Source organism: Mobula birostris, chromosome 3 (assembly GCF_030028105.1).
Source record: "Mobula birostris isolate sMobBir1 chromosome 3, sMobBir1.hap1, whole genome shotgun sequence".
Classification (NCBI taxonomy): Eukaryota; Metazoa; Chordata; class Chondrichthyes; order Myliobatiformes; family Myliobatidae; genus Mobula; species Mobula birostris.
Window position 1 is genome coordinate 88,526,271 of NC_092372.1, and position 15,634 is coordinate 88,541,904.

A 15,634-nucleotide genomic window follows, 5' to 3' on the forward strand; every position below is an offset into this window, starting at 1 on the left:
TTAGTAAACCAGTAGAAAAATAGACAGCAAATAAGTACTCTTATTAATTTGAAAAATAATTGTTTTGGTAGATTGTTGAAAAAAATGACAATTTCTATTTCTTTGGAAGTCCTGCCATACCTCTTCTTCTTCCTCCTTTTCTCCACCTTTGCTGACTGCAGACTCTTCACCACCATCTTCTAACTCTTCCTCTTCACCCTGGTTTTCCTTATGTGGTGTTTCTGGTCGATTCTCCACTTTTGTCTCTTCCTCTAACTCTTCAGGGTCAGGATCAAAATTGAAGGTGAAGAAGTTATATGCCTCCTCGGCAGATGGAAACCCATCCTGTAAATATAAGTACTAGTTTCAAAGTTCTATGCTGACTGGTCTCTTTGCTTTTTGGAAAGAAAACTAGATAACTGATTGAAATATTGCCAGATTCTCAGTTCCAGTTTCCTTGCATGCATCAAAAACTTGTAGTTTTTTGATTAATTGGTGGCTGGGAGGGCTGGAGGGGTTAATGGCACTTGTGAAAGAATATGTTATGGGAACATAAGTGGGGGGGCGGGGAATGAGATTATTCTCACCGGTCAAGTGACCTTATATATTGTGGAAATACACCACAAAGGTTTATCACCTTTGCCAAGTGTGGATAGGTTACTGTTCCACAAAAAACATGCAGAAGTATAAGCATCAATCATAACTAGCAGCTGTACTTCTCTCTCTTTCTCTAAATCATGATTTCTATTATGATTTGGATTATGATATGATTTCTATTACCAATATAAAATTATTCTTACTCTATACCATCAATGGAAAGTCTACAAATTCAGTTCCACTTTAATAACATGAAGGATCCTACCCACTCTGCTCATGGACCGTTTGTCTCACTTCCATCAGTGAGGAGGCTATGTAGCATCCACACCAGGACTACCAGATTAAAAAAACAATTACTTCCCCAAGCATTAACATTGATCAACACCTCCACCCACCAACCCACCTTTCCAAACCTTTCACCACCATCACTTCATCATTTTCTTTTGTATTTATATTAATTGTGTTTTCTTTTATTATTGTGTTCTTTGTCTTATTTCTTGTGCTGCATCGGATCTGGAGTAACAATTATTTTGTTCTTCTTTACACTTCTGTACCGGAAGTGACATTAAACAATCTTGAATCGTAAACAGCATTAAAGACAAATTAACCAGAACATCACCTTAAAAAAAACGTAGTACCTAGAAAAATAAAGATCAGCAAGTTATAAACTCGCTCATAACTAAAAATGTATTATTACTGTCAGGAAAATAGATTAATTATCTTAGCAAATGCTATTCATTCCAACACCAGCAAGTTAATACAAACTTACATACCTAGCTACTGCCCATTACGCTGCTGGTGTTTTAGGGCAGCAATGAAGGTCCTCCACCTCTGGCTATGTTCAGGGCTTCCTTCATCATGTCAGTAGCTTGCTCTTGGTTTTCACTACTGTCAGTCATGCAAGCCCTGGGTGGAGACTCAGGAATACTGTCGCAGAATTCTTCATTGCTGTTTCTGTAACAATATTTATTTTGACCAATCAGGGCTGTTGGCCCTGAGCTGAACCCCTGATTCATGAGGACTGGTGGAGTTCTCTTAGTCTAGCCTCTACCTTTTGACCTGTTTGGCATGGGTGACCCTACCAAGAGCCAAAGCATAAAACCCTGACTCCAGCCAGCATAGCGCTCCAGGTCATTGAGGTATACAAGCCTCCAAACCCCATGACAAGATTGTGGTCCTCTTGAAGGAAACACATACAAACCAATGAATTAAATGCTTCTACTCCCTTTTTCAAATATATTCTAAGTATATGTCAGTCTATTAATGTACAGACAATATGTCAGTAAAATATATACAGAATGACATATAAACATATTCAGTTAATATTATAAATATATGAACTATATACAGTGGTATGCAAAAGTTTGGGCACCCCGGTCAAAATTTCTGTTACTATGAATAGTTAAGTGAGTAGATGAACTGATCTCCAAAAGTCATAAAGTTAAAAATGAAACATTCTTTTCAACATTTTAAGCAAGATTCGTGTATTATTTTTGTTTTGTACTATTTTAGAGTGAAAAAAAAAAGGAAAGGAGCACCATGCAAAAGTTCAGGCACCCCAAGAGATTTGGGCTCTCAGATAACTTTTACCAAGGTCTCAGACCTTAATTAGCTTGTTAGGGCTATGGCTTGTTCACAGTCATCGTTAGGAAAGGCCAGGTGATGTAAATTTCAAAGCTTTATAAATACCCTGGCTCCTCAAACCTTGTCCCAACGATCAGCAGCCATGGGCTCCTCTAAGCAGCTGCCTAGCACTCTGAAAATTAAAATAAATGATGCCCACAAAGCAGGAGAAAGCTATAAGAAGATAGCAAAGCGCTTTCAGGTAGCTGTTTCCTGAGTTCGTAATGTAATTAAGAAATGGCAGTTAACAGGAACAGTGGAGGTCAAGCTGAGGTCTGGAAGACCAAGAAAACTTTCCGAGAGAACTGCTCACAGGATTGCTAGAAAGACAAATCAAAACCTCCATTTGACTGCAAAAGACCTTCAGGAACATTTATCAGGACTCTGGAGTGGTGGTGCACTGTTCTACTGTGCAGCGACACCCGCACAAATATGACCTGCACGGAAGAGTCATCAGAAGAAAACCTTTCCTGCGTCCTCACCACAAAATTCAGCGTCAGAAGTTTGCAGAGGAACATCCAAACAAGCCTGATGCATTTTGGAAACAAGTCCTGTGGACTGATGAAGTTAAAGTAGAACTTTTTGGCCGCAATGAGCAAAGGTATGTTTGGAGAAAAAAAACGGTGCAGGATTTCATGAAACGTACACCTCTTCAACTGTTAAGCACGGGGGTGGATCGATCATGCTTTGGGCTTGTGTTGCAGCCAGTGGCACAGGGAACATTTCACTGGTAGAGGGAAGAATGAATTCAATTAAATACCAGCAAATTCTGGAAGCAAACATCACACCATCTGTAAAAAAGCTGAAGATGAAAAGAGGATGGCTTCTACAACAGGATAATGATCATAAACACATCCAAAATCCACAATGGACTACCTCAAGAGGCGCAAGCTGAAGGTTTTGCCATGGCCCTCACAGTCCCCCGACCTAAACATCATAGAAAATCTGTGGATAGACCTCAAAAGAGCAGTGCATGCAAGACGGCCCAAGAATCTCACAGAACTAGAAGCCTTTTGCAAGGAAGAATGGGCAAAATTCCACCAAACAAGAATTGAAAGTCTCTTAGCTGGCTGCAAAAAGCGTTTACAAGCTGTGATACTTGCCAAAGGGGGTGTAACTAAGTACTGACCATGCAGGGTGCCCAAACTTTTGCTTCAGGCCCTTTTCCTTTTTTGTTATTTTAAAACTGTAAAAGATGGAAATAAAAAAGTAATTTTGCTTAAAATATTAAAGAAATGTGTCTTCTTTAACTTTATGCCTTTTGGAAATCAGTTCATCTTTTACTCGCTTAGCTATTCACAGTAACAGAAATTTTGACCGGGGTGCCCAAACTTTTGCATGCTACTGTATATATATATTCAGTTAAGTGAAGGGAATCCTGGCTATTAGCTCCATTCATTTTTGTTCTTGAAGAGTTGTCACAAATAAGCGGCTGCCTGGATTAACTGATGGCCCAATTAACTGGAACCCACTGTACTAATGAAAGGAAGCGCATGACCATACCTGACACTTTTTATCTATAAAATCAACTTTGAAGAATTGGCAAAGTACCATCAGGATGAAAAGACTGTTGGGCAACAAAATTCCTTTCACAGAGGAAAGTTGATAGAACTATATATTCTGGAAATACATTATCATGCCTTTACTAAAATTCAATTTTTCTGCCTTATTAAAATTGGAAGTGTACATTCATTGCTCATAGATTCATAGTGTCAAATCGCACAGAAACAGGCTCCGACTTCAAGGAATCTATGATGACAGTCAAGCACTCACTTAGTCAGAATCAGAAACCGGTTTATTATCACTTACATATGTCATGAATCTCAGTGTTGTGGTGACATGTATGGACTCTGATAATAAATTTTACCTTTGAACTATGGAATTTGTTGCTTTGTGGCAGTAGGATAGCACAATTCAGAAAACTTACTATAAATTACAAAAATATATAAAAATATAAATACGTAGTGCAAATAGTGAGTTCGTGGGCCTTCAGAAATTGGATGTGAAGGGGAACAACCTGTTTGAAAAGTGTTGAGCATATGTCTACAGGCTCCTGTACCAACTCACTGATGGTAGTAATGAGAAGAGGACAGGTCCTGAATAGCGAAGGTCCTTCATGATGGATTCCACCTTCCTGAGGCATCACCTTTTGAAGAGGCTCTCGATGCTGGCGAGGCCAGTGCTGACGATGGAACTGACTGAGTTTACAAGCCTCTGCAGCCTTTTCCAATCCAGTGCAGTGTCACCCCCATAGCAGAAGGTATTTGCCAGTCTTTGGTGACATACTAAATCTCCTCAAACTCCTAATGAAATAGGCGCTCACATGCATTCTTCATAATTGCAACAATTATGTAGGGCCCATGGCCGACTTTCGGAGATGTTGACATCCAGGAACTTGAATTTGTTAACGCTTTCCACGGCTGACCCCTTGATAGGGACTACTGTGTGATTTTTCCCTTCCTGAGTCCACAATCAATTCCTTGGTCTTACTAATGAGGAGTGTGAGGCAGTTGTTGCAATGCTACTCAACCACTCCTCTGTGCCACCTAATCGTTATCCGAGATTCTGCCAACAACAGCTGTGTCACTGGCGAGTTTAATAGATGGTGCTTGAGCTGTGCCTGATCACACATTCATGAAGGTAAAGAGAGTGAAGCAGTGGGTTAAGCATGCATACTTGAGGTGCGCCTGTGCTAATTGTTATTTTCAATCCCGATGACCAAGTCAAGGATCCAGTTGCAGAGGGCGGTACAGAGGCTGAGGTCCAATCCCATTTTACTCCCTCACACTCTTACCAATTCCCCCTACAAATTCTTTTTATCATCAATACACCAGAGGCAATTTACAATGAACAATTAATCTACCAACCTACACAATTTAGGGACATGAGAGGAAACTGGAGTACCCAGAGGAAACTCACAAGATCACTGAAAACTTGTGAACACCAAACAGACAATATCAGAGGCTAGGATTAAACTAAATATCCTAATTCAGCAAACATGGACTGGATAACACCAACTACGTACAGATTTGTGGATAAGCTGCACTATGAATATACATCAAGAAGGATAATAGCTATGATCTAATTGTATGCACTAAACTTCTCCACTGCACAGTGAATTTAAACATGCCTTGATACTTTCCATTACATAACAAGTTAAGCAAACTTTTCTAAGTAACACTTTACAAAACTTTTAACAAATGCTCATGGACAATTAAGTACTAATAAATATCATTATAGGTAGGTTAAGATTACATCACTCCTACTAAATCTGGTTACAAGTAAACATTCAACTTCACTAACATGAGAAAATCCACAGACACTGGAAATCCATAGCAACACACGCAAAATACTTGGCAAACTCAGCAGGCTGGGCAGCATCTATAGAAAAGAGTTAACAGTCGACATTTTGGGCTGAGAAAGAGGAAAAGTCACAGTAAGAGTGGGGGTAGAGAGGAAGAAGTACAAGGTTGTAGATGATGTGTGAAACCAGGAAAGGGGGAGGGTGAAGTAAAGAGCTGAGAATCTCACTGGTGAAACAGATAAAGGACTGGAGAAGGGGGAATCAGATAGGCGAGGATCGAAGACCATGGAGGAAAGGTAGGAGTTTCAGAGGGAGGTGATGGGCAGGTGAGGAGATAAGGTGAGAGAGGGAAACAGGAATGGGTAATGGTGAGAGCTGAGGGAGGGCAATTATCGGAAGTTAGAGAAATTGATGTTCATGCCATCAGATTGGAGGCTACCCATATGGAATAAAAGGTGTTGTTCCTCCAACCCGAGTTTGGCCTCATGGTGGCAGTAGAGGAAATCCAATTTCACTGTTAACTGAAAAATCAATATACAGCAACTGAACTCTTCCCACCTGGAATCACTTACCAAAACACAGCTTAAGAATTAGACAACTCTCCTTTTGTCTACTGTATACTGAGGAGAAAGTTTTCATATAGAAAGGAAAGAGCACATGCTAAAATCATAAATGAAAATGCAAAATGTAAATCAGTCTGAGAAATTAGTAAATAAAACTACTTCTGTAAATAATCTAAGTTTTAAGTGATAACCTTTTCAAAAAGTGGCCAATTATAATTAAGTATACCAGAAACTGTAACTGCTCTTTGAAATGTTGGAAACATAGATATGGTGAGTTTTTCCAGCATTTTTCACCTTTATTTCACAATGTAATCTACCCACCATTCCACCTAATTGAGTCCTACATAATTCCAATATTCATATGTTTCAGTGTTCATATCCTGCTGTGTACTGTAGGCACTGAATTCTCAGGGTCTTTTTCTGTCTTATTTAGGGAACATGAACGGAGAAGTAATGACAGCCCCAACATGAAAGTTGGAGAATTACAAGAGGTTACAAAACTTTGACATGATGTTGAGGTTACAATACAAAAATAGAACGTTCAACCTAACAAATCCATATGAGTATAATGTCAAGCAAATAAACCTAATTCATTAGCCTGATATGTCATCTACTGGGTTGAACTTGAATACTTCAGAGTTTCTTTTTCAAACATTGCCTTGGAAGCACAGTACGCAGCCTCATAGCTTTAAGTATTGTTGCTCAATATTCTAAATTCTGTGTCTAAAATCTCTTTTAGAAATTTTACCCCTTGATGACTGAAATCAAGCCACTTTTGATTAGCTTGCTTCAGCATTTCAGAATTTGAACCACTCTGCCAGAAGTCGCCTGGCTGCATGAACACTTAACATGGTGTAACACAGCATGAAATCACACCACCCGGCTCAACCCATCCATGCCAACCTGGATGCCCACCAAGCTGGTCCCACCTTCCCATACTCGGCCAATATTGAACCCTTCCTATCCATGTACTTGTCCAAACGTCATTAAAAAGCTGTAACTGCACATGCCTCAACCACTTTCTCTGGTAGCTTATTCCATGTTTGTGCCATCCTCTCTGTGTAGAGGTTGCTGTTCCTCAGGGCTCTTTTATAATCTTTCACCTTCATGCCCTCTAGTTTGTAGATCCCTCTCCTTGTAAAAAATGACCATGTGCTTTCACCTTATTAATAGTTCTCCTACCCCCAACTGATTTCACACACCTCTGTAAGTCACTCCTCAATATCCTATGGTCTAAGGAATAAAGTCCTAGTTGGCCTAACACCTCCCTGTAACTCAGGTCCATGAGTCTGGGCATTATCCTGGTAAATCCTCTCACCACACTACTACCATGCGGTTCTCAAGCGCATCTCCTCCATTTACCACACAGCTGCCCTCACCCCGTCACCTGGACCCCATTAGAGGGATAGGGTTCCGAGTGTCCTTACCTACCACCCCATGGGCCTCTATATCCAGCACGTCATTCTCTGTAACTACCACCATCACCAGCGGGATTCTTCTACCACACACATCTTCCCCTCCTCACACTGCTCTCTGTAGGGATCTCTCTCCACGGTCTTTGTCTGTTCATCCTTCCCCAGTGATCCCCCTCCTTGCGCTTACCATAGTAAGCATGACAAGTTCTACACTTGCCCCTACATCTCCTCCCTCGCCACCATTCCTGACTCCTGACAGGCCTACTGGATGCCCCTTCTCCCATGGTCCACTGTCTTCTATGAGATTCCCTCTTCTTTATCCCCTCCCAACTTCTTGCTTCATTCCCCTCCCTCACCTGGTCTGTCAGCTTGTATTCCTTCTCCTCCTCACCCCCACCTTCTTATTCTGGCTTCTGCTCTCTTTCTTTGCAGTCCCGATGAAGGGTCTCAACCCTAAATATCAACTATTTATTTCCCTCTATGCAGGCGGCCACACTTGTTGAGTTCTTCCAGCATTTTGTGCGTGTTGCTTAAGATTTCCAGTATCTGCAGAATTTCTTGAGTTTATCATCCTTGTAAATCTACCCAGTTTACTATCATTTACATAAACAACGAACAACAAAGGCCCCAGCATCAACCCCTGCAGCACGTCACTAGTCACAGGCTTTCTGTTTGAGAAACAACTCTGACCATCACTTTGAGCATTCCCTACCATTAAGCCAATTATGAATCCAATTTATTATATTTCTCTGACTCCAATGTAATCTAACCTTCCAGACTAGCCTGCCACATGCGATCCTGTCAAAGGCCTTGTTATAGTCCAAACAGGCAACATCCACTGCCCTACCCCCCTGGTTACTGCTCCAGAAATTCTAAGAGATTTTTCAGACACAATTTTCTAAGTACCAAGCAGTGCTGACTATACCCAATTAATCCTTGCCCCTCCAAATGTTAACTGACCCTGTTGTTTAGAATCCCCTCTAGTAACTTAGCACGAACTGATGTCAAATTCACTAGACTTACCTTTATTGCCCTTTTCAAATAAGAGTAAAATATTACCCACCTTCCATTCATCTGGAACTTCACCTGTGGCTAAAAATGAAGCAAATTTCTCCTCAAGTTTCTTCCCTCACTTCCCACAAGGTCTCTGGATATATTCAATTGGGCCCTGTTATCTCTGTTACGCTTTAAGGTCACCAGTATCTCCTCACTGGTAATTCATATGTGGTTCAACACATCATCACTCATTATTATTTCTTAATAATATCCCTTATTTCTTTAGTATCTATCATTTTCTCCACAGTACAAACTGATGGGAAATATTCATTAAATGTCTCTCCCTCCTCCTGGGGCTCCACACATTGACAGCCATGCTGATCTTTAAGTGGGGGTGGGGGGGGGGGAAGATTGCTATTCTCTCCCAAACCACACGTTAACTCTTAATGTACCAATAGACCCTCTTGGGATTTTCTTTAATCCTGTCTGCCAGATCCATTTCATATCTTCTCTTCACCCTACCTGACTGGAGCCTCAACATCTCTCAACAACAAGGGCCATTAAACTTGCCAGCCTTGCTCTTCACCCCAATTGGAATATGCCTCCCCCTGGACTCTTCATACCACACATTGTGTTCCACAAACATAAGACTACTTGCAGGTAAGCCTTCCTTTACCACCAAACAGTCTCACCCAAATGACCCCCTTGAAAATCCTGCCTCATGCCTCCAAAATACCCAGTTTAGGATCTTAATCCACAGATCATTCTAAGTTTCTCCAGAACTATTTTAAAACTAATACAAATATAGTCACTGGACCCAAAGTGCTCCCCAAATGACTCTTCAGTAACTTGTTCCAATATTGCGCCTTCTCTGGTAGGGCCCTTTATAGATTGATTAAGGTAACTATTTTGGACACTTACATTCTACCCCATCCAAGCCCTTTGCTCCATGGACGGTCCAGTCAACTCACGGAATTAACATCTCCCACTAATACTAGCCTATTATTCTTACAACTACTTGTACCCTCGCTACAGATTTATTTATTTACTTGTTGAGCTACAGCGCCACTTAGCAAACCCTGATTTATCTCTCACCTAATCGCGGGACAATTTACAATGACCAATTAACCTACTAACCACAACGACTTTGGACTGTGGGGGGAAACCGGAGCACCAGAAGAAATCCCACACATTCTACCGGGGAAGACATGCAGACTCCTTACAGATGACATTACAATTGAACTCCAAACTCCAACACTCCGAGCGCTAACCGCTATGCTACTGTGGTACCCATTAGATCTGTTCATCCAATTCCCGCCTGACTATTGTAAGGGGGAGGTAGGGAGGGGAGGAGGCTAAAACATAGCCCCATCAAAATGACCATCTCCTTTCTACGTCATATCCATAAGGTCTCACTGGATAATCCACCACAAGTATGTTCACTCAGCGCTGTTCTGTCTACCCTCATCAGAAAGACAAGACCCCTCTCCTCTACAATGTGTAACTGTATCACAGCAGCAGCATCTGTATCATGGAATATTAAGCTCTGAGATCTGCCCTTCTCCCAGCCATATTTCTGTTATGGCAGTAATACCCCAGTCTCCAGAGGCAATCCATGCCCTGAGTTCATTTGCCTTATAAGTTGAGCCTTTTGCATTAAAATGAATAAAATAAGACAGCTGAGCAACAGTCTTTCCTCGTCCTTTGTTGTGCCCTTGGCTATCCTGACTACTAACCTTTTTCTGTTGAATGATTCAGTTGGCATGACCACGGAAATAACTGTCATAATTATAATTTGGAATGCAATCAACATCTCTTTGTTTGAGGATGCGGCTAACTACATCTGTGCAAGGCACGCCTCCATTTCAGAATCAAGTTAAGAGGAGATTAGTGACAAGGATAAGGGAACCAAACTAAACCCTTAAGTTCAGTAAAGCTACTAATTTTGAAAATAAAACAATAAGATTAATGTATCCAGATTCAAAAGAAATTAAAACACTTCAAGCTGATTGATCATTTGGTTACAAGAAGGTACTATTGCCTGGAAAGTGAGTAAGCAAGAAATGGGACTCCAAGGACTTAGGAAATCGACTGCTAAGAAAGTTTCAGGACCTTGCTGCACTCAGTTTCTGTGGCTAACCACTGAGATTCTGGTCCTCAAACATACTAATTTCTTTGTGCTTCTTCTGAAGAGCTTGGTCAGCACATCTTGAAACTCCTGTCTGCTGCAAAATTTCGGCTCGGGAGAGGTCTTGCTGATGCAGAATGACCACCTTGTGTTTTGTTGCTATGCTCACTCTTGCCACGGTGTAAGAATTGATGATTTGAAGGTTAAACTGTCATATCTGCCACACCCTCACCTTTTAGTTTGGTTGCCCTTCACCCAGTTTGATTCCTTCTACACCTGTTTCTGTTTCAGTTAATCAGTTTAGTTCAGTCAATTCATTATGTCATTGATCATTAGCATCTCTTTCTTATCTTTGTTTAATCATGCACTGGGCTATATACCTACAAAGTAATCAAGTTTCTATTTGAAAAGTGGTCTATTACTTCATATATTACTTTCATTAATGAAATACAAAACATTTTCTAACATTTATTTTTTTTGGAAACTGAATGCTTGGAAATCTAAAATTTGCTCTTTTGTACTGACAGACACACTAATGCAGAAGTTAACAAATAAAACATCTAAACCAAAATCTAGCATGCCTAAGACTTTTGCACAAAACGGTCAGTACGAAATTCAAGAATATGCTTGATTGTTGATCATGCAAAACTGTAAAATGAAGATGAACATGCCAAATCAATGGAAAATGAAATTATCTAAGGCTTTCATTGCATTCATTATCAATCAGAAGGTTTGGGATTGAATTGATGGATCAAGAGATTAAGGGAAATTGATAGATTAATGGAGTAAATCTACTTCTACTGGTTGTGAAACAGGACTAGAGTACATTGTTTAAAAATTGGATTAGAAGTGTCATTTATGACCCATCTATTAAATTTGATGAGATTTGGAGACCATTTATTCAATATTTTCACATGATGTAATTTGACCCTTTCCAATTCTATTTTGTTACTTCAATATGTGGGGAGAGGAGAGGAAGTAGCGACACTAATGGTTTTATCTGAGATATCATAATAGCCCTTTCTTTTTCTTTTATTTTCTCTTTAGTTTTCTTCTAGTTTTGTTAGATTAGGTTTTTTTCTAATGATATATATATATTTTTTTCTTTTTTTGTTTTTTTAATGATATTTTTGTATTTTCATGTATATTTTTTCTATATTTTATTGGTAATTTTGCGAGATTTTGGGAGGCTTATTAAGTATGTGCCATTTGACTTTATGCTTGTATAAACTAATTATTATCAATATAATCCCAATTGCTCTGTACTTACTTTTTGTAATGTTTATGATGTTGAAATTAATAAAAAGATTAAAAAAGAAAGAAAGAAAAATTGCAGCCAAACATTTCAGGGGTGAAATTTGGAATGATGATAGTGATAAATACTTGGACATCCACGAGGATAGTCTGTAGGTTATCTAGAATCTCACTGCATTGGCTTCAAGTCAGGTGTATCCTCAAAAGCGGAAAGAGAAATTTTATAGAAGTTGTACATCAAAACCCTGTACAATACATTGAGACTGCCTAAATTGTATTTCAAAGCACTAAAAATTACAAACACAAGGAAATCTGCAGATGCTGGAATTTCACACAACACACATAAAAGTTGCTGGTGAACGCAGCAGGCCAGTTAGCATCTATAGGAAGAGGTACAGTTGACATTTCGGGCCGAGACCCTTCGTCAGGACTAACTGAAAGAAGCGCTAGTAAGAGATTTGAAAGTGGGAGAGGGAGGGGGAGATCCAAAATGATAGGAGAAGACAGGAGGGGGAGGGATGGAGCTAAGAGCTGGACAGTTGATTGGCAAAAGGGATACGAGAGGATCATGGGACTGGAGGCCTAGGGAGAAAGAAAAGGGGGAGGGGGGAAGCCCAGAGGATGGGCAATAATGGATGGGGTATGAGGGGGAGGTGGGGCATTAGCGGAAGTTAGAGAAGTCAATGTTCATGCCATCAGGTTGGAGGCTACCCAGACGGAATATAATGTGTTGTTCCTCCAACCTGAGTGTGGCTTCATCTTTACAGTAGAGGAGGCCGTGGATAAACATATCAGAATGGGAATGAGACGTGGAATTAAAATGTGTGGCCACTGGGAGATCCTGCTTTCTCTGGCGGACAGAGCGTAGGTGTTCAGCGAAACAGCCTCCCAGTCTGCGTCGGGTCTCGCCAATATATAGAAGGCCGCATTGGGAGCCCCAGACGCAGTATATCACCCCAGCCGACTCACAGGTGAAGTGTTGCCTCACCTGGAAGGACTGTTTGGGGCCCTGAATGGTAGTGAGGGAGGAAGTATAAGGGCATGTGTAGCACTTGTTCCACTTACAAGGATAAGTACCAGGAGGGAGATCGGTGGGGAGGGATGGGGGGGACAAATGGACAAGGGAGTCGCGTAGGGAGCAATCCCTGCGGAAAGCAGAGGGAGGGGGGAGGGAAAGATGTGCTTAGTGGTGGGATCCTGTTGGAGGTGGTAGAAGTAACGGAGAATTATGTCTACCAAAATGAACCACTTCACACTTATCAGGGTTGAACTCCATCTGCCACTTCTCAGCCCAGTTTTGCATCCTATCAATGTCCTGCTGTAACCTCTGACAGTCCTCCACACTATCCACAACACCTCCAACCTTTGTGTCATCAGCAAACTTACTAACCCTTCCCTCCACTTCCTCATCCAAGTCATTTATAAAAATCACGAAGAGTAAGGGTCCCAGAACAGATCCCTGAGGCACCCCACTGGTGACCGACCTCCATGCAGAATATGACCCGTCTACAACCACTCTTTGCCTTCTGTGGGCAAGCCAGTTCTGGATCCACAAAGCAATGTCCCCTTGGATCCCATGCCTCTTTACTTTCTCAATAAGCCTTGCATGGGGTACCTTATCAAATGCGTTGCTGAAATCAAGATTTGTCAAGATTTTTGATGTCATGTCAAATCTGCAGAGACTCCTAAGGACGCCTAAGCACTGTTGTGCTTCTTTGCAATTATATTTAGATAATGGGTCCAGGATAGGTCCTCTGAGATAGTGACTCCCAGGAATTTAAAGTTACTGACCCTCTCCACCTCTGATCAGTATTGGCTAATGGACTTCTGGTTTCCCTCTCCTGAAATCAATTCCTTGATCTTGCTGACATTGAATGAGATGTTGTCCTGCCACCACTCAGCCAAATTTTCAATCTCCTTCCTGTATGCTGATTCATCACCACCATTGATACGACCCACAACAGTGGTGTTGGAGCTGTACTTAGCCACACAACCATAAGTGAAAAGTGAGTAGATCAGAGGGCTAAGAACATGGCCCTGTGGTGCTCCCCTGTTGACGGAGATTGTGGAGGAGATGTTTTTGCCAATTTGAACTGACTGGAGTCTGCAAGTGAGGAAATCCAAGATCTAATTGCACAAGGAGATGCTGAGACCCAGGTCTTGGTGTTTACTGATCAGTTTTGATGGGATGATGGTTTTAGATGCTGAGCTGTAATCCATAAAGAGTATCCTGATGTATGCATCTTTGCTGTCCAGATGTTCCAGGGTTGAGTGAAGAGCCAATGAGATGGCATCTGTTGTTCCAGTGGGCAAATTGGAAAAGATCCAAGTTGCCACTCAAGCCTTCCTAATTGCTTACTATTCTACCTGGTAATTCTCTTTATTCCATTTGTAAGAATATTCAAATCCCTCTGAATTAAAAAAGGAGGTTCCTAGCATGTAAAATGTAGTGTTTATTTTTCTACTAAAATGAACACCTTCACATTTTCCTGAACTCTGCTCCATCCAGCACTTCTTCCCCCTCACCTTCCAATGAAGTTTGGAAACTGTTTGAAACTTCATAGCTTACTTTCTACTTGGTTTGTGTTGCAGGCAATTTTGCAGAGAAACACCAAGTGTTTTCACCTGAAACACCAATATAGATTTTAGATACTTGATGCCCCAGCACTAACTCTTATGGCACAGACTGGATTAGGAACTATACTGCATGAGGCACTGAGTAGAAAAGAACCTTTACTCACTGCAATTTAGAAGAATGAAAATCGATCTCTTTCAATGTGATTTACTTTCTGATCTTCAAACAACATTGAGCTGACATATGAGCCCTCTCCACTGCCAACCTCTGAGTATGTTACTTTGTGCAACAATCTTTTGAGGAGCTCTTTATTGAATTAAGTGTGAATATCCAGACGTACCACATCTGGTGCCTCTTCTTTATCTTACAATCTGCCACATTGATCCATTACCTATCTTCACAATTCCAAATTATAATTATTGAGGAGCAAAGACTTTTTACCTTAAGGTTGGTTTAACTTAAACACAGTGCACAAGTAGAATTTAACACATGAACAAAAAAATAAGTGTGACAATGGTTTACAAAGACTTGCCTTAGGCTTCTGTTTCAATCTACTCGCTACCTCACGAAACCTAACCCGTGGAGGAAGAGCTGACTCAACACCCCTTGGTGTCTTCACATCCTCTTCATCTGCCTAAACAGGTGATAAAAATCTCAAGTTAAAAGTGTAAATAGTGAAGAAAAGAATGTGCCTGTCACATTCAGTTCTTTTCTGCCTTATTTAGGATTTAGATTATTTATATGTACTATGTAAATAACCTTCAGTACAAATGCTTGATATGTGGATATGTAATTAGTCATTTCCTTCATCACAAGTGTATATCTCCACTGAATTGAGTTAACCGAGGGTATCCAGGGCATTATAAACTTAAATTCAAATGATCAATAACAGATCAAACAAAGTTAATTCACCAACCAGTGAAACAGGTGGACAAAAGCATTGAAACCTAGGATTGCCAGACAGGAATGAAGCATTCCATTTATGACATTTATGGGTGTTTACTGATGTTCATATGACACTAATCAGAATTATTTATGGACAGACTAGCTCTGGAGGGAAACAGACATACTTAAACATTGTTTCTTGTCTTCCTAGCTGCCTCAGAGACCTAGATTACCAATAACAGACATCTCAATGCACTAGAAAATGCCACCAATGTTGTTTCCAAAGTATTCTCCTATTTTTGTAGAAGATAGTTA

The 15,634-nt window shown here is 40.6% G+C and overlaps 1 protein-coding gene across 5 annotated transcripts in view; it reads right to left on the minus strand.

Moving 5' to 3' along the window:
- Window positions 1-15,634, minus strand: part of cc2d2a (coiled-coil and C2 domain containing 2A) — a 152,720-nt gene that overhangs the window by 109,699 nt on the left and 27,387 nt on the right. For all 5 annotated transcript variants that reach the window (XM_072253007.1, XM_072253006.1, XM_072253009.1 and 2 more), the window contains 2 exons: window positions 14,967-15,068; window positions 121-324 (listed from right to left, as the gene is read on the minus strand). In XM_072253007.1, the coding sequence (XP_072109108.1) occupies window positions 121-324; window positions 14,967-15,068 (306 nt within the window). The remainder of the gene's footprint in view (window positions 1-120; window positions 325-14,966; window positions 15,069-15,634) is intronic.